Source organism: Montipora foliosa, chromosome 6 (assembly GCF_036669935.1).
Source record: "Montipora foliosa isolate CH-2021 chromosome 6, ASM3666993v2, whole genome shotgun sequence".
NCBI classification, from domain to species: domain Eukaryota; kingdom Metazoa; phylum Cnidaria; class Anthozoa; order Scleractinia; family Acroporidae; genus Montipora; species Montipora foliosa.
The window spans coordinates 11,557,148-11,575,980 of record NC_090874.1 but is presented as its reverse complement, the minus strand read 5'-3'; the positions used below and the strand labels follow the sequence as shown (position 1 = coordinate 11,575,980).

The 18,833-nt window shown below is 39.0% G+C and overlaps 1 protein-coding gene across 1 annotated transcript; it reads left to right on the top strand.

Annotated features, from left to right (window-relative positions):
- Nucleotides 1–2,067: 2,067 nt before the first annotated feature.
- Nucleotides 2,068–18,466, top strand: LOC138006683 (high mobility group protein 20A-like). The gene is made up of 10 exons (XM_068853154.1): nucleotides 2,068–2,641; nucleotides 7,813–7,886; nucleotides 10,049–10,290; nucleotides 10,884–10,966; nucleotides 11,339–11,462; nucleotides 12,717–12,846; nucleotides 13,834–13,886; nucleotides 16,872–17,163; nucleotides 17,487–17,578; nucleotides 18,015–18,466. Exons 1-10 carry the CDS (start codon nucleotides 2,481–2,483, stop codon nucleotides 18,132–18,134), a joined length of 1,371 nt encoding a protein of 456 aa, XP_068709255.1. The 5' UTR covers nucleotides 2,068–2,480; the 3' UTR covers nucleotides 18,135–18,466.
- Nucleotides 18,467–18,833: the final 367 nt, after the last annotated feature.

Sequence of the window (18,833 nt, the reverse complement as noted above, 5' to 3'; positions counted from 1 at the left end):
ACTGTACAAAAGTACGTTGTTGTGTTGTTTTTAAAGGGGCCGACATATCTCTCCCTCAATGCCGTACCGGGAGGCAAGGTTGGTAGCAGAAAGCAGCGAAGGGCCATCTGCGTCCAAAAGCGATCACACGGGCCGAAATCCCGGGATGACTCGTTTGGTACGACTCTCCTGCGCCACGTCTGGAGGTACTGCTTTTTTCTCTCTTGTTCAAACATTCCGTCAGCGCATGCATAAATGTTCAGGCTCTCCGATTCCTATAGCCTACCAAACAAAATTAAGATGCTGGTTTTTACAAGGAATTGCGATTTCAGTTGATTCTACAGGCATAATCGTAACGTAAGACCCGTGCGTGTCGGGTCTTCTCGAGGCAGAGGTGAGAGAGATGGTTTCATGCAGACTGGGACGCCTAGAATTCTCTGTTGTAAACATGGTCGCGGATTCAAGAGTGAAGTTGTCTCTCTGGCCTTGTGGACGAATTACAAGACCTACCGATACAATTTGGGCAAGTTTTGAAAGCTAAAAACTTCAGTCGGTGCTGTATTCGTATTTTGCTGGTAGGACTTGGTGACCCGACACATAAAAAATAAATGAAATTAGAATCGGGTATCTTCCCTTGTTATGGAATGGCAGAATTACCCAAATCGAGAGGCGTGCTTCATTATATTGTTTTATTTGAAGTAAAATATTTAATTAGCTAAAAACAACAATAAAGGATTGTGTGACTTAAACTATTTACATGGTTTTTATTTGATTAAATGTTTCCAAAGGTGGCCTGTGTGTTTAATTTTGAAGCAATTTTGAATAACATTAGAGCAGAAATACAAAATTTCTCAATGGTGATAATACCTTTGTCCTTATGTTAAAACGGTGTTTCTTCTCTCGTCGAACGTGGCACATGTTGACCGCAATAATGTTGTATTGCTTGTGATTTTACCAAATATTACTTGAATTAAACAAAACCGTACTGACTACTGACATCAGTCTAAGATCAATGAGATTTTTGTTTTTTTTTATTGTGGTCTTAGAAAGGTTAGACCACTTAACATCCATCTCCGCAATTATTAGATCACTATATACTACTAGTCCAATGAGACATGGACAGTCACTATAGGATAAGTCTCTGTGTGAGGGATTCGGTTTTTTCACTGGGATAGCTATAGTGCGTGTTTCCTCTCTCAAGACGCTTTGTTTTCTTGAACACACTCGCACGGCGTAGATAACTCGGTTTCTGTTCCTCTGACTGTCTTAACCAATCCCAGATTCTCTTTTTCGTGTCTTTATATGTGGGTTCTTTGTACTCCTCTGGCAGTTTACTCTTGGTTTCCATTCGTAGGTCTTGCCTTGTGCACCTTACAGTTCTTTGGTTGTCCACTGATCTAATTTTCTTTTGGTGTGTAGATACTAAACCTTTCTGCGAAGTTCGCACTAGTTTTGAATTTTTCGTGCACACAGGTGGAAGTTTCGACATCTCTTTTTCACCTTTCGGCATCACCTGGTTGTTCGGCGAAAAAATCGTGAATTCACAAATCGATGGAAGAGTTGGCAACTGAGTGAACAGTTGTTTGGAAATTGTGTTGTTGTTATTGTTGTCGTGAGGTTGCTCTAGTGATCTGAGATCACTTTTTGGCAGAAGGAAAGTTACATGCAATTGTGATCTCTTAGTTTCTTCTTTATCCTCGTACGGGATACAACTCTTTGATAACAACTTTGTTTCCTCCATCCGTTTCGCTATCTTCGACCCGTCACTTTCTTCCATCATTCAGTAGTTGACTAATTGTTGCAGAAGTTTCAACCTCATTAACACTGTTTGAGCAGTAAATTTAACTCGAACTCTTTTGCATGGAGACAAAGCCTAAGCGCAAACAAAAAGACGCGTTTCTAAGAAGGAAAGATTAATAACAGTGCCAACTATTTACACCGGTGGATAATACCTGCGTCCCAATTGGGTGAAATGAGTAACTTTAGTCCCAAATTGTTTAAACAGTCCATTTAGAGTATAAAGAACACAAAAGAATGACAATCAGTGGCTCGGTAGGATCAAGGAAAGATTGTGTCATTTACTTTACTGATTCGGCGTATTATGATCGGGCAGTTTTATAGTTAAATGAGATTATCAAGGAAAAAGGGAGCCGAAAAAGGCCAAGATTTTCATCAGTGAGCAAAGAGGACATGGATTCTCGTCGATGACAAAAATGGAACATTAATACAAAACGATTTATCGAAGTCCTTTGAAAATTATCAACGCTCTGTCCGTTTGCTTTTCACAGTGCCAAAACTAATTTACTTTGAGCTAAGATCGCAGCATTTTGTTTCTTAGCTTGTTTCTTTCTCTTAAGGGTGGTTGACGTCCGCGAAAAGGGAGACTGCTGTCTCCGTCTGAGACTATTTTTTTTTAATTTATTCATTCCTATTCCTGGTGATTCATACATGAATGTTGAACCGTACCGCTGTGTTGGGATGACTGCAGGAACTGTTTAAAAATGGAGTCCGTGAACTCTCCAGTGAATGATCTTAGTTTTATTCCTGCATTTACTTCAAACCAGGAATCTGACAACGATAAAAATAGTTTCGAAACATCCGTGTCCTCAGTCAATTGTTTTGGGGAAGTTGTCGTTTCTCAAAGTTATTCTGACATTTCAAGGTAAGTGTTTCAATCAGTCGTTATCCAGCTCGAGTTGGAACTGGCCGAGGTCAAATTGCTAGCTCATTGCCATCAATTATTGTTTCATGTCCTGGTAAACTTTAACTTATAAAATAACTATTGAGGCTTATTTTGAATGTTAATCCCCAAAGTCATTTGCATTTATCGAGGTTACTCCATGTCGACAAAATTTAAAACAAGCTTGTCAACTTGAAATACAGTACCGCTCGAAACTATTAGTGCATTTGCATGCGGTAATACCTCGTCTTTGCCGATAGTGTTTACCGCGAAATCACCTAGGTTGGACGAAAACCGCAACCGAGGCAAAGACGAAAGCAACCGAATGCCGCGGCCGACTTAATTGCGGTAATGTGCCGCAAGAAAACAATGGTACTTTGCAAAGCATTGTTTAATATTATCACACCTAGCTCCCCAAGGTAAAGAATGAATATCCAAGCTGTTTCTCACAGCACCGACGCAACGCAACGCACTGTTAAATATGTTCATCTCATTTGTGCCGTGATAGCTGAGAACAGCGAATGTTGATAACCTTTCATGATGCCTAATTCTTACATCTTTATGTTTAATAACTTGTAAGTTTTCCGCTATCATGATGAACAGTTCTTCGAAAGGGGTAAAAGGACATTTCTTTTAAAAAACTGTGTGGATTATGCGTAACTTAAGTCGCCGCCAGTGCAACTGGTCCGACAGGAAATATGTATATTTAGAATAAAAAGCGCTTCAAATTTTGCGTCCGGTCCAAATAGAAATGTTTACGGGATAGTTGTTGAAAAGCTCTAACTTTCAACTAAACCTTACTACAACATGTAATGACTCAAAGATTACACCAGCGAAGAACCCTAACTGTATTCCCGAAGTTTCTTAAGCAACTCCTGACCACTCCTTGTCGCGCGTTAATTACGATCATTTCTGATTCAAAATATTAAGTGGCAGGTAATTCAGCAGTTGAGCTTGAAATTCAGAAATATTATGATTAACTTAATGCTTCAACGATCACACGATAGACGAGTTCAATGAAGCCTCTGCCAATTTGGCGAGCTAAAACGTAAATAAACTAAGCTGCATGCTTCCGTCACGCAAGCGAGAGCGATAGCTTATGAAATACGCTGTTCGATTCAAACTGCTTGACAAGTTTGTAACAAATGGAGAGCCACTTTACTTGAACGGCTGACAATTACTTGTAAAGTTAATCGTTTTCTTTCATCTTTCGGGCGATAAGATCGAAATGACTAGACGAGCGGCGTCACCGTTAAGACGAATTTTCCCAAACACGTGTAAATTTCTTGATAGAATTTCTGCTGATCTTTATAACATCTGTATTAAACAGATTTCGAACAACTTTTAGAAATCTTGTTGTTTGCTGGAAAAAGAAAAACGATCAACGCTTTACGAATGCGACTTTATTATAATCGAATGTGCCAAACTTCGCAGATTGTAAGTACGGCAAATACGCATACTAATTATCGCTGCGATTGATCCGCAAAAATATGCAGATTTCTTTAGCATACTGCGTCCTATCTTAACCGCGGTGTAAATCAACCGGAAAAAATCTAGGTAAAACCTCGGCTTTCGGTTACCGTAGACGAGGTTTTACCTTGGTCAAACTGGGGATTGAACCTGCGGTTTCACCTAGTCAGAACCGCGGCAAATGCACAAATAGTTTCGAGCGGTACTGTAGTTTGATTAAAGCATGATTTTTTCAATGTACTGTACATATGTAAGCATTCCTATCGATCTCCAGGGAAATTTGACCCTTTGAGAAAATCTAATGAGAAGTGGGTGTTACGAAAACAAGACCAATGGAAAGTAAGACCTAAGACCCCCTGGGTCGAAAACGAATGACAAGGGCGGTTTGGAGCTGTGAGTAGGCATGGAATTTGTCTCATATGGTTTAGGGGCCGACATATCTCTTGCACCGCGCACCGGTGGCTCAGTTGGTTGAGCACCGGGCTGCCATGCGGGAGGTTGTGAGTTCGACTCCGGCTGGACCAACACTCAGGGTCTTCAAATAACTGAGGAGAAAGTGCTGTCTTTGTACTTACATCCGCAAATGGTTAGACTTTCAAGTCTTGTCGGATAAGGACTATAAGCCGGAGGTCCCGTCTCACAAATAACTTCCATGTTCATTAGTTCCCTGTGGGACTCCCTGTGGGACGTTAAAGAAGCCACACACTATTCGAGAAGAGTAGGGGATGAAGTTCCCAATGTTGTGGCTGTCCTCTGTGTGTATATGGGTGGGTAGGTATAGCAGGTCCACATCAGCTGAATAGCTGCCAAAACTTCAACCTGCTTAAACAAATAAAATAATAACAAACAAACGAAGACCGGCTCTTAGCTTTCGTAGTACGAAAACTAACCACCGCTTCCAGAATGGTTAGTTTCACCTCTTCTGTAGACTGCAAGCAGTCACTCAGTGTTCTCACCAGGCCGCGCCATTGCGGGATTCCCGCAGTTTCAAAACAAATGACGCACTAAGATGATATAAAAGGGCCATCAGGGCGCAAAGAAGAAAAACAGAAGCTAAAAAAAATTCTTAACTGATGCAAAAAGAAAATCTAATGTCTAAAAATCAGTCATACTCGAGGCTCGATCGAGCGATCAATGATTCCTATAACAGGCATTATGATTAGCTGGGCGTGTGAACACATAAGCCAATGAGCGGCGTTGTTGCATTTGAGAATACACGTGCTTGAATTGTCCGCCATATTTGTTTATGAATATTTCATTTGTGCATTAATTTATGGAAAACAGAAAAAAAACAAGGAAGTTTGGATTCGTTTTTCTGTAGTAAAGCGAAGCAGCCAAAATTGCAGTTAAATGAAGAACCTGATAACGTCAAACAAACAGGAACACCAGTAGAAGCCGAGAAACTGACGCAAAGAAGGTTCCAGCAATCGTGGAAAACAAAATACGTATGGCCTAAATATGACAAGGCTTCATTTTTGGAGCTTGGACACTCACACATCAAAATTTAACAACTTAAATTGTTTTGTATTCATTTTATTCACATATTGACATTCTACAGCAACTATATATGTATATAAAGTAAAGTACAGTGTGTTATTAAAATTACTTTCAGTAATGATGAGACTGTGGTCAAAGATAACGTTGTTAAGCTGTCTACCAATACCATCTACTAATACATTTGAATTCCATAACGACCCAGTCTATCTCTCAAATGACCGACTTTTTTTGTCTTAATGGGGCCCTCGACCCCAAGATGCAAAATCCTGGTGAGAACACTGGTCACTTTCTTTTCCTAACTTCTGTAAAATGACCGACTTTTTTTGTCTTAATGGGCCCCTCGACCCCAAGATGCAAAATCCTGGTGAGAACACTGGTCACTTTCTTTTCCTAACTTCTGTAACGCGCGGTAGATAGAGCGTAGCGCGCGATTGATCGAGCGAACAAGGAAGCCGCAACCCGAGAGAAACGCTTTTCGCTTTTGTAATTTGCATAATTTTGTCGGTGCTTTTGCTCGCGTGATGTGAGGAAAAAAGGAGGACTGCTCGCAGTCTACTGTACCTCTTCTGCGCTGTGTGACTTCTTACCTGTTGTACTCTTGTTTGACATAGAAGGCAATAAATAACTTATTTGACCGTAACCCTTTGTTTCAAACCAGATGAAACTGGTTTATGTCCGATTTTTGAAGTGTTTGATTACATTCGATTGAGTTCAATTACGTTTGATTTTTGACGTGTTAATGATTACCAAACATTCGATTGTGTTCGATTGGTAAAATTTTTGGGTGAGTTCGATTAAGTTTGATTGCCAAACCCAATCGAACTCAATTGAGTGATTGACTTTGATTGGTTTTGATTACCAAACATTCGATTGACTTACACCTGGACAACACCATGACACGCTTGAATGTTGTCTGACAGAAAAAAATGCTTGCTTATTGGCGTGGAAACTAAAGATAGGGTCTTTCGAATAACAAGGAACTCAGTCTGTTTAACCCTTTGGTTGTAACCACAAAAAAGGGATGCACAAGTTATTTTGTTAGTACGCATTTTTTATTCTTCACTGTACTTCCAGTATCAAAACAAGTCCACAATTTAGCTGTAGGTCATGCAAACAATAAACGGGTGCGGTGGATAGTCAATCTTATTATTACATGTAGGTCTGATAGGGGGCTGAAATAGTTTTACATGTAGGGTATTAGTGATTAACAATGAGGATATGAAATATCAGCTGTCAGGGGTTGGGGGTACATCCCTTTATTCTGGTGCTTTGACGCTTTATTTATAAGAAACATTGAAATCAGTGTAAACAGACACAAAGCATGTCATAACAGAAACAATAACCCAACTTTAATATTTTCGTTATAAATTAAAAACTAGAAAATCCCCTGCCACTCCCCTACCCCAGCCTATAGACAGTACTTGATATCCCCACTGAAATAGGCTAAGTAAGTGTGTGAGTGAAGTAAATCCGGAGAAACTTACAGAAAATCACTTCTTTCCTACAGTACATGTAAAACTACATGCACAGTTTCTGTCTAACACCAAACTCATCCGTGAGGATAATAGTAGAACGCTAATAACAAATGATATTTACCCAGGTGCATCCAATTGATTTGGAATTTAGAAATGTTGGTTTTTGGGGAGAGGGAAAAGCTTGAGAACCCGGAGAAAGAGTAAAGAACCAACAACAAACTTAACCCACATATGGCCACGAGTCAGGAATCAAACCCGGGCCACATTGGTGTAAGGCATCAGTTCAATCACCACCAAAACATCTCTGCTCCCCTTACGAACCCCTTAGCAGCCAAGGGGTTAGTTGTGTAACATGATTGTTAATTTTTAGTCAGACATACTGGCAGATTGAAGTTACGGTATGTTTGAAGTGCAAGGTGTCCCCATTAATTAACCCTTTGACACCCAAACCAGCCTAAACCGGCCAGACTGTTTGAGATTTGGGTAGAATTTGAAAAAATAATCAAAAGAAAGCATTTTTATGGTTATGGATTGTACTCTTTTATACAGGCCATAATCTGCATGGAATTGGATTTTTTGACTTATTTCGGGGCTTTCTCTTAAGATGGCCAAAATAATGACTTCATATATTATGAATGTCAAAAAATAGCCAAAACCAGCTTAAAGAAACAAATAGTTACTAAGCTGTGTTTTCTTGTTATGTATCTGTAGGAATGAGGTTACACTCGGAGCCAGTGGAGGTCCAACATTTACGGTCAACTCAAGTGATGCTCTCACATGCACAGGTACAAACAATCGCCAATTTTTCGTCTTTTTGTGTTTTGCGATAACTTCATTAATTTTGGAGATTAGGTGAAGTGAAAATGGAAACGAGACTTGGAATGACCAAGTAGTGAGCAGGGCAATTGGATTTTTTTATCCAGGGCTCATCAGTGGGTAAAAAGTGAAAAGCCGCAAGGGGGAGTGGTCATATACATGTAGAGGATATTACATGGCCGTGCGGGGATACAAATTTTATCTTCGAAAGCTGCAAGGATCTCTCACTCGTTCGCTTCGCTCACTCGTGAGAGATACTTTCAGCACGAGAAAATAAAATTCGTATCCCCAAGCGGCCATGTAATGTTCTGTTTATTATAATAGATATTGATGAAATGTCTCGATTTAAAACAACTTGTTTTACTCATTTTCGAAATGATGAAAAAGTGTTCACCAACCACTAAAACACGCATGTTGTGTAACATGAAACAAGATATGAAAGTTAATGAAAAAGAAATCATGATAATGTAAAATTTGCAATAAAAATGTTAATGTAGTAGAGAAGTATTATATTAAACCACAAAAGTATCGTACAATGAAGAGGAAGCTCGCTTTGTATTGGCTAATCGTGTTCGTTGCCATGACGACAGCTATATCCTCACATGTGAAAGATAAAAATGATACGTTCACTGCGCGCGGTGAAGATATGATTTTTTAGTAACAGGAGAAATCCTGGCAAGATAAGGATTTAGAATCTATGAGTACAATAGCTTGTAAACCAATTTGATCAGAACTGCTCATATCTTTTGTTTAAGGATTTAGAATCTGAGTACAATAGCTTGTAAACAAAATTGGTCAGAACTGCTCATATCTTTTGTTTAAGGATTTAGAATCTATGAGTACAATAGCTTGTAAACAAAATTGGTCAGAACTGCTCATATCTTTTGTTTAAGGATTTAGAATCTATGAGTACAACAGCTTGTAAACAAAATTGGTCAGAACTGCTCATATCTTTTGTTTAAGGATTTAGAATCTATGAGTACAACAGCTTGTAAACAAAATTGGTCAGAACTGCTCATATCTATTGTTTAAGGATTTAGAATCTATGAGTACAACAGCTTGTAAACAAAATTGGTCAGAACTGCTTATATCTTTTGTTTAAGGATTCAGAACCTATGACTACAATAGCTTGTTTACAAACAAAATTGGTCAGAACTGCTCATATCTTTTGTTTAAGGATTTAGAATCTATGAGTACAATAGCTTGTAAACAAAATTGGTCAGAACTGCTTATATCTTTTGTTTAAGGATTTAGAATCTATGAGTACAATAGCTTGTAAACAAAATTGTTCAGAACTGCTCATATCTTTTGTTTAAGGATTTAGAATCTATGAGTACAACAGCTTGTAAACAAAATTGGTCAGAACTGCTCATACGTATCTTTTGTTTAAGGATTTAGAATCTATGAGTACAATAGCTTGTAAACAAAATTGGTCAGAACTGCTCATATCTTTTGTTTAAGGATTTAGAATCTATGAGTACAATAGCTTGTAAACAAAATTGGTCAGAACTGCTCTTATCTTTTGTTTAAGGATTTAGAATCTATGAGTACAATAGCTTGTAAACAAAATTGGTCAGAACTGCTCATATCTTTTGTTTAAGGATTTAGAATCTATGAGTACAATAGCTTGTAAACAAAAATTAATTGTTCAGAACTGCTCATATCTTTAATTTGTTTAAGGATTTAGAATCTATGAGTACAATAGCTTGTAAACAAAATTGGTCAGAACTGCTCATCTTTTGTTTAAGGATTTAGAATCTATAAGTACAATAGCTTGTAAACAAAATTGGTCAGAACTGCTCATATCTTTTGTTTAAGAATTTAGAATCTATGAGTACAATAGCTTGTAAACAAAATTGGTCAGAACTGCTCGTATCTTTTGTTTAAGGATTTAGAATCTATGAGTACAATAGCTTGTACATGTAAACAAACTTGGTCAGAACTGCTCGTATCTTTTGTTTATCCCCTTAATTCCCTTTAACTCTTTTGACCTACAATGTATTATCTCATTAATATTTTATAACTATATATGGGTACTAGCTCTAACAATAATTATTACCCCTGAAGGGGCCATCACTTTATCAAAATGGCATGGCTTGTATTGGCGAACAAGGTTTAATTTTTTAAACAGATGGAGTGCTCAACAATTCAGCGGCTGTGGTGACAGTTCCTGAAAGCCAGTTGTTTACTATCCAACCTAACCAAGTTAATGTCATGCAACATGAGGCAGACAATGATGAGAACATGACAGGTGGGGCAGCAAATGTTGACGATGTCCACGTTGAGCTGTCAATCAATGTCAATGTGGTTCCTAGCGGTGGTGTGGTTCTCACTGATGGTGTACCTAGTACTTCTACTCCCACTGATTCCAAGGCAAGTATGTAGAAAAAAATAGCTTGCACTGTACATGTACAATTATGCACAGAGCCATTAAAATAAATACCGTGCTGTCAGTTTTCTCTATTGTTATTTGAGTATAAATACACAGGTGATTATACAAAATCGCGCGCTCCCATTGGCTCTGTATCTCGGATTATCAACCGATAATCACCTCGACGGACAAAATGGCTGCCAGTAGTCATTTTACCACTGTAAGTGAAGATGATTTCGGGTGGAAATGTTTTTTTTTCCCCTCTTTTTTGAATTAATCACCTGTGTATTTATACTAATTAAAAACAATTATTCGCCTCAGGCTCAGTGATTATCAGTGAATATTCACCGATAATCACTTCGCCTTCGGCAAATAATAAAAAATTATTGTTATCATCACTACAACATCATTGACATCGTTTTTCAGTGTCTGTGTCTTCATTGTCACCATTGTCATCGTCATTGGCAAAATTGTAACTCGTGCACCAGAGACAGGATCAAAATGTATAATCCCAATGTATGCAAACTAGCAGTGTTTCTACTAAAGGAGGTGTCCCATATTATTTTTAGTTTTGAATTCTCATCTTTTATGACAGAAACGGAAAGGTGGTTGGCCAAAAGGCAAAAAGCGGAAAAAAGAGTTTGCAGATTTGAACAAACCCAAAGCCCCAATTACAGGGTAAGTTGTTGTTGTTGTTGTTGTTTTCTACTGTATGTGGTTTTATGGACAAGAAAGCATGCTGCTCTGTAATTAACATAAGTCTCTCCGGTCATCTCCTTGTCAGAAACTCTGCCACTGAACTATTGAAGGCCAGGGAATGTGATACTGTACATGTACATGTAGGTACATGGAGGTCGGCTTAGGGCGACATCTGGTCTACTAGATGTTAAACAGGGGCCTTCTTTACAATGGGGATGGCGGATGTTCAACTCCTCTTTGGAGAGATAATAGTTCCAGTGGTGATTGCAGAAGTAATACGTTTACCTCACCACCGACACTAGCCTGATTTGTGCTCATTACAATTTTGTGAATGACATGTGTGTTCTCTAGATATGTGAGATTCATTAATAGTCGGCGAGCCGAAGTGAAGCAGCAACATCCACATTTGACATTTCCTGAAATTACAAAGTTGCTGGGATTAGAATGGAGTAACCTACTACAAGAAGAAAAACAGGTCAGTCTGCAATTGTGTCTCACTATGTTTTTGTCGTTTTTCTTAAAATAATGTTCATGCGCTTTAAGTCCATGAGATACACCTGCAGTGCAGTTTTGTGGGCAGCTTAAAAATTTTACAAGACAGTGTTTGTTGTGTTTACTATAGTCACTATGCTGGCGTTTCGAGCCAAATTTTTGCACTGTCTTTTTCCTAAAATAATGTACATGTACAGTCACGTAGTAGTTATCTCAATTCTGCTTATTAATCGCTTTTGTGTAAATATAATATTTACATTGTTTATAGCATAGCTGCGTGAGTGCTGTGCTTTTGTGTGTGTGTTGCGTTCTGCTTGTTTCAGAAACCTTTATCTTATTATGCAGTGTACTTACTTAAATGATACGAAAAATTACTTTATTGACTGCCCGCCTTCTCGAGCTCCTATGGTCATTCCAGGCAGCCAATACTCTGTTTGATTTTAATTAATTTTCGTGCTTTCTTTGCAAATATTTGTGTGATACGATTACGAATAATGTAATTTGGGATTATTGTAAATTAGCGTAAATTGCTATTTTGCTGGCACGTATACATCTGAGGCCTGGTTAGCCGTGTTTGGTGTGAGTGGTTTTGTGAGCGTTAGCAGGCTTAGTCATTTTACAATCATCGTTCACCACGTGCAGAAGTCCAGTTTCGTTTATTGTTGTATTGCACTGAAGAAATTGATTTATGCCTTCGTTAGGCTATATACATGATTGTATGATAGCGTTCTTTTACATAGTAAATAATTTTTTTTTTTAATGAGAATACCCAAGAACCCCAAGGGTCGCACCACTGTCATGGTCAGGAGTACACGTTCCCCGGTTTTTTCCACCTGCTAGTGTCTAGGGGTTTTACGTGTCCGGCTCTGGTGCATTGCTCTTCTCTTTATAACAGAGTTGATGTAAAAATGTTTTTGTACATATTCCAATGCTAAAGACATGACACGGTAGCTTGGGGAAAATACATATGTAAGGTGGTTGTGGTTGTGGTTGCGGTTTGCGGTCGTTGTCGTTGTCGTTGTTGTTGTTGTTGTTGTTGTTGTTGTTGTTGTTGTTGTTGTTGTTGTTGTTACCTTTATAAGTTCATTTGATAATACCAAAATTTTCATGTTTCACCTGTCACCAACGTAACAATCATTATAGTTTCTGCAGAAACTAACCCTTCCTTCAACAAAAAATGTACATTATCGGTTATTGCATCTTCTGAATGTGTTTTTTTTTTTTTTGGAAAACAAAGAAATACTTGGATGAAGCCGAAGAAGACAAGAAGCGTTACATCGAAGAACTTAAAATCTACCAGCAGTCAGAGCAGTACCAGGCATTTGTAAAGCGGCAGAGTGCCAGAATTATGAAGGGCGGCATTGTCGGTGAGGCACGCCTTTCACTGTGCGCATTTGTTTCACCCTTTGAAACTAACATTTTTTACTTCAGTTCAGTGTTCCCTTAAATTTTGGGGACGATTGATTAAAGCGAACTTCCACTCCAACGAAAAAGTAATTTAATTTTATACCGCCGGAAAGAACGAATGTTATCGATCAAATTTCCTTAGCAGTCTTCTTTCCACTTTTTTTTTGTTCTTGATGTTTTGTTTGTCACTTAGAATACCCACTCATTCTTTAGTAGTTGAAATTTGTTGCATGCAGGACTTCTAATTTCCAGTTTACACCTGAAATGATCAATGAACTACTGTACTCATTCTCGCACTATTAGATCTCGAAGTCTCTGTTAATAGGCTGTGCATGTATTGCTTACGTTAGCTTCTTAGTGTCAAGTGAAGTCTTCATGTAGGTAGTTCCAGTCCTTTGTTGGTGCTAACGGCCATTTGGCTGTTTGTTCCCACAGAGAACTGGAATTTTAAAATTGTCATCACACAACCACATTTATATTCCTAAGTATCTTTTCTCTATTAGAGATAGTTAGATCAAAAATCTGCAACACTTCAGGATTCACTAGGAACTAGGCAACTGAAGCACGCGATGTTTTAGAGACGCAGATGGAAACCGGAAGTGAACATATTTCCCTTTTAAATTGTCATCACACAACCACATTTATATTCCTAAGTATCTTTTCTCTATTAGAGATAATTAGATCAAAAATCTGTAACACACTACTGTTCTGGCATGCTTAATGTTCAATTCCGGTTGCCGTTTGCATCTCAAAAACGTTGTGTGTTTGAGCTCCCTAATTAATATTAGCGCAGTAGTCAAGCAAGAACAGCGCAATGTTCGCAGCGCTGCACTTACACGTCGCTGAAGAGTGTCAAGTTTAAAATGCCACCCTGTGTAAATTTTTTTCTGTGTAATTTTCGTAATCGGTTTTATTTACATTTTATTTTCCATATTCACCTCTTTCAGGAGTGGATGCACCAAAAGAAGTGCCCTCAAATTTGCTTTTGGGTGAACAAATGGTGAGATCAAAATGTGTATGGGATGTACATATTTGTACATGTAAACTGTAACGTTTTTATTTAATACTCCCTAACACGGTTACTCTACCTCTGGGATTTCGGAGTCTCGAAGAAGCTGAGCCATTAATAGAGAATTTCAGTAAAAACGCCGGCAACAGCAATGACAAGGCTGCAAAACAATATTAAGGAGCTTAATCAACGACAACGGCGACGGCAACGAAAACTTCATTTCAAAATACAAATTCGCGTTATTTTAATCGCTTCGTGACTATTTCAACCTTTTTAATATGTCAAGGGTGTGGCTCCTTAATAATAGGGAGCTTAAGCACGCGCGTTTTTGAGACGCGGACGACAACCGGAAGTGACCTGTTTTCTCTTTTAACTTCTCTTCACACAGCTACATTTACATTATCAAGTATCTTTACCCCATTAGAGATGATTAGCATAAAAATCTGGGAGACAACGCTGTCCTGGCACGCGAAATGTTCTCTTCCGGTTGCCGTCCGCCTCTCAAAAACGCGCGTGCTTAAGCTCCCTAATGACACTGGCCGGAACGGCACTTAATTTAGGGCAATCTCGACTCCGGAGCTCTTCTCTTGACTGAGGGAGAGAAGAGCTCTGGGGAACCCTGAAACAAAGAGTCTCCTCATTGGTTTTCGTGAAGAACAATCAAAAGTGTCTCCAATTGGTACATTCATGTTAGCGCGAGAAGTGAGTAAGCGCAGTGAGGTTCAAATAGCCAATTTTTGCCTATAAGAACCCTACGGCACATGTTCTCCTACATAGAGTTTCCCCGAGTCTTGGGTCGACCCGAGGCTCTTGTGACGAGAATGAATATAGGGGAGAAAATGAAAAATTATCCTCAAGTGCTGACGTTCTTGATAACACCTTAAGCTTGGCTATTTTACGTTGTTGTTTTGCTGACGACGACCAGAATTGCACGCAGTTACAAAAATTACAAATTTCACAAAATTGTGCAACCTTTAAGCAATTTTAACAAAAACTGCAAAATGTACAAAATTTGCAATTGTTTGCTGTGACACCAAAAGTTTTTTGCAATTTTTGTTACACGGCAAGGCACAAGGAGATCAATGCAAGATCAACGAAAACAACAAATTTCACAAAAATTACAAATTTGCAAAATTGTGCGATTTGATTGTTACACAACTAGGCACAAGGAGATCAATGCAAGAGTAACAAAAACAACAAATTTCACAAGAAGTGCAAATCTTACAAAACTTTTACGCAGGTCAGAGTTGAATCAACCCATTCGAAATATCATGCAAGGCTGTATCAATGATCGAGGTGTGTCCTTTGTCGAAATCGAGACTTCGAGAATGGTGTTGTGCGCTATCTCAATATTGCTTGGCTTGTATGATTTAGTAAACGTTCATGGCCATACCTGCTGGTATCACTCAGGAAAGTCTCCTTATTTTTTTTTGTGAGTTGGGCTTTGTAGACTAGATGCTTTTGAGAAACATGTGGAATGGAAAAAAAATCGTTTATCATGGATGCTTTTCCTAATTCTTTGAACTGAATAGTACATGCATTGATACATTCGTATTGTCATTTGGCATTTAGAAGACGATGGTTAAAGGTACTCGAAGTAAATTGTTTCATTTGTTTGTCAAGCATTTAAGTCTTACATGTAAGGTGTGTTTACGGAAGAAGTATGAAAAGGTTGTGCTCACGTATTATTGTGTGTTTTCAATGTAAGGAAATTCTCGTACCCATGCGTGAAATGAGAATAAGCGGTGATCAAAATCTGTTTATGACTACAATGAAACCTCGATTTGACGAAGTGCCAGGGGACTGTGGGAGTTCGTTATATGGAGATTTTCTTACATCGAAAAACCTCATTAAAACGAATTTTTAGAACAACAACAGAAATGCTCGTTATATCGATATGGGTAATGTTTTTTGTAACAGTGTCGTTGCTCTATACTATAGAACAAGAAAAGATAATGCGAAGCATTTTAACTGAAATTATGTACAATCGGTTTCGGATTGTGAATTACTGTTTCCTTTGCGATGCCATAGATTTATATATAAAAAATTGCTGTGTACTAATTGAGTGTTCAGTTTCGGTAAAAAACAAAATTTTAATGTTTGTATCGCACCATGTCAATATAAGAGTAGAACTAGTGCTCCCGCAGTCCTGCAATCCCACAGTCGAGGACGATTGCTTTAAGAACGAAGCATATAACATATCTGGCGACTCTGGCACCGCGGAACGTGTATTTCTGGACGTAAGTGTTCATGACAGGCATGTGATTAATTTAGCCAGAGATTTAGAGCGTCTTTCAATTGAGTGTCGAAAGTAATTAGCAAATTGCTTTGGTTTATGATTAGTTCACTCGGTGATTGGTTCACCTGGGTGGAGAGAGGCACCGTGAGAGTAAAGTGTCTTGCCCAAGAACACAACACTATGTCCCCGGTCAGGACCCGACCTCGGACCACTCGATCCGGAGTCGAGCGTGGTGGCCTCCCACCAACCAATCAGAAGTGAAACCAAAACCAATCGTGCCTCGCGCGTGCACATTTTCCCGCGTTTTGTGTCGGCTATGTTAATTACTTCAAGTTTTGATTGGTTTACTGGATTGTCTCCGTCCTTTTTGATTGGCCAAAGTAATTACTTTGGTTTTGGTTTTACGACACTCGATTGAAACTCGCTCTATAGCTACTGTAGTTTCTTTAATTACTGTATAACCTCCATCCGCTTCTAACCGCTCTTTGGTAGTAGCCAGCTCGAAAGCTTGGCCCCTTTGGCTGCTACACACTTCTCCTTTGTTACGTTTAATTCGGCCCCCGTATATTGTTGTTATATTGTAATTGAATAAGTGTGAATAAAATGAACTTAGACTTGAACATTTTAATTCTTCAATATACAGCCAATACAGATTTGAAACAGACATGTGATAGTTTGCTGGACGATGGTTGTGTAGTTATTTTCAATTAGACTCATGTGTGTTTGTGACTTGTTAGGTAGACGATACGAACGACCTGTTTTGCCGAGTATGCAACCAGTTCTTCAGCTCACTGCACAATAAAAAGGAACACCTCTTTGGAAAACAGCATCTTCTCATGTTAACCGGAGAGTTCGAACGCGAAGCAGAACAAAATGCCAGCGGCTCTGAGAAAATCCTCAACGACACACCCGACCTGGCAGTTGCTGATTCAGGGCATGTGGATCGTAACACTTCTCTGCTGGCTAACCCAACTGAAGCGATCGTTTCCATCGCACAATTCACCGAGAAGTTCTTGGAACAAAACTTAAGTGAGTATGTTACGAACAGCTTGAGCTTCCTTACTCTGAACTTGATCAATCGTCGGCCCCCGTATACTGTAGTAGATCCAGCTGGGGTTAGACGTGAACCGATAGATTACAGAAGAATTCTCTTGATTAATCTTACTTGTTCAAAGAATTGAACACGCGTTCGGTTTAAAATTCAGAGAGAGTCTTATTCTGAAGCTGTGTTCTGTTCAGGTTATCGAAACGTCCGCCAGAAACAACAATCTCTCTGACCCCTTTGCTAACCCAAATTCCATCGACGCTTCTGCAATCTTGTGAAGCCAATGCATTCATTGTCTTTTTAACAGATCGCGAGCTGGAACTTAGAGAACTGAGAAAGATAGTTCTTTTGTCTCAGGCCGAGAATATCTCCCTTAATAAAGAAATGGAAGAACTTAAGGTACTATACATGCATTCATTGTTTCGTGGGCTAAGACATGTTTGTTATTGTTGTTGTTGTTGTTATTGTTGTTTTGTGACTGTGTGTGTTTCCTCTACTTCAATTGAGCGTTGCATAAATTAGAAGACTGGGAATCACATGAACGGGGGAGGGGCGCTGGGCAGCAAAACGCACGGCCATGCATGGGTCAGTATCTCCTTTAAGCCGGCCACTCCCTGCCCACGTGGCTACTAGTTACGGCTTTAATTGTCTTCCAAAGAGAGAGCCAAAGACCAAAAAAAGCCGCCTCCCGCCCTTCCCCCCCTCGCTATCTCCAAAAAGTCAGTGTGAGGCGATCGATTCGTCCTTGATTAATGTAATGCTTAAAAAGCAAGGAAATAGATCTCACTTTTTTTTTTTTTTAACGTCATTTTGAATCGTTAAATATCTTGTTTAGGATTTGCTACAAAAAGTGGAGGATGACTTGGGTTCTGTAAAAGCTTACGGTGCTTCACTCACGGCCCAGCTGAACAGCTTGCGAATGGTACCAACCTTGTTTGGGGTGATAAACTTCTAGATCAACATTACATTGGTACTTTTTCCGTTGGACGTTTCGTGCTTCTATGTTTAACTACTAAAGAAGTTTATCACGTAGTCAAGCATTCGCACCCTGTGGGAGTGTCAATTAGCAGTTAAACGTGCCACAATGTGAACCAATTCCCGAAGATTACTGTTGTCTTGTAATATCACTTTTGGAAGAAGAATGGTTAAGTCAGCAGAAACTGCTTGGATCGTGATTCAAGGTTCCACGAGACTGACAAGGCAAAGCTGATCCCAATATGGCTTCAGATGCAATGGAAATGAGAATAGGTACTGCTGTATTTGTGACGACAGCCTTGAACAGTTCTGGTAAGAGGATAGGATGGGACATCTTACATTCGTATATTATTAAGTTACCATCATTTTCAAATGTTAAAAAAAGCATTAAATTGTATTGAAACTGCGGGATTAGCTGTTACCTAGGATTCAGTAAATCAGTGAGAAAGCTATATAGGAGTTTCAGGGTTAAAGTGTGAAAGATAGAGTATGGGCAGAAGTGATCACATTTGATTTCCATGGAGAAGGTATTTTTACACTTTCTCAAAAGTGTTCAAGAACAAAGACTCGAATTTCATTTTTCAGTGGATTTGAGAACCCATTATTTGCGCTGCGGCGATTTACCGCTGACGTCATGTTACGTTTCCCTCTTCCTGATGTGTTTTTCTTAAATATGGCG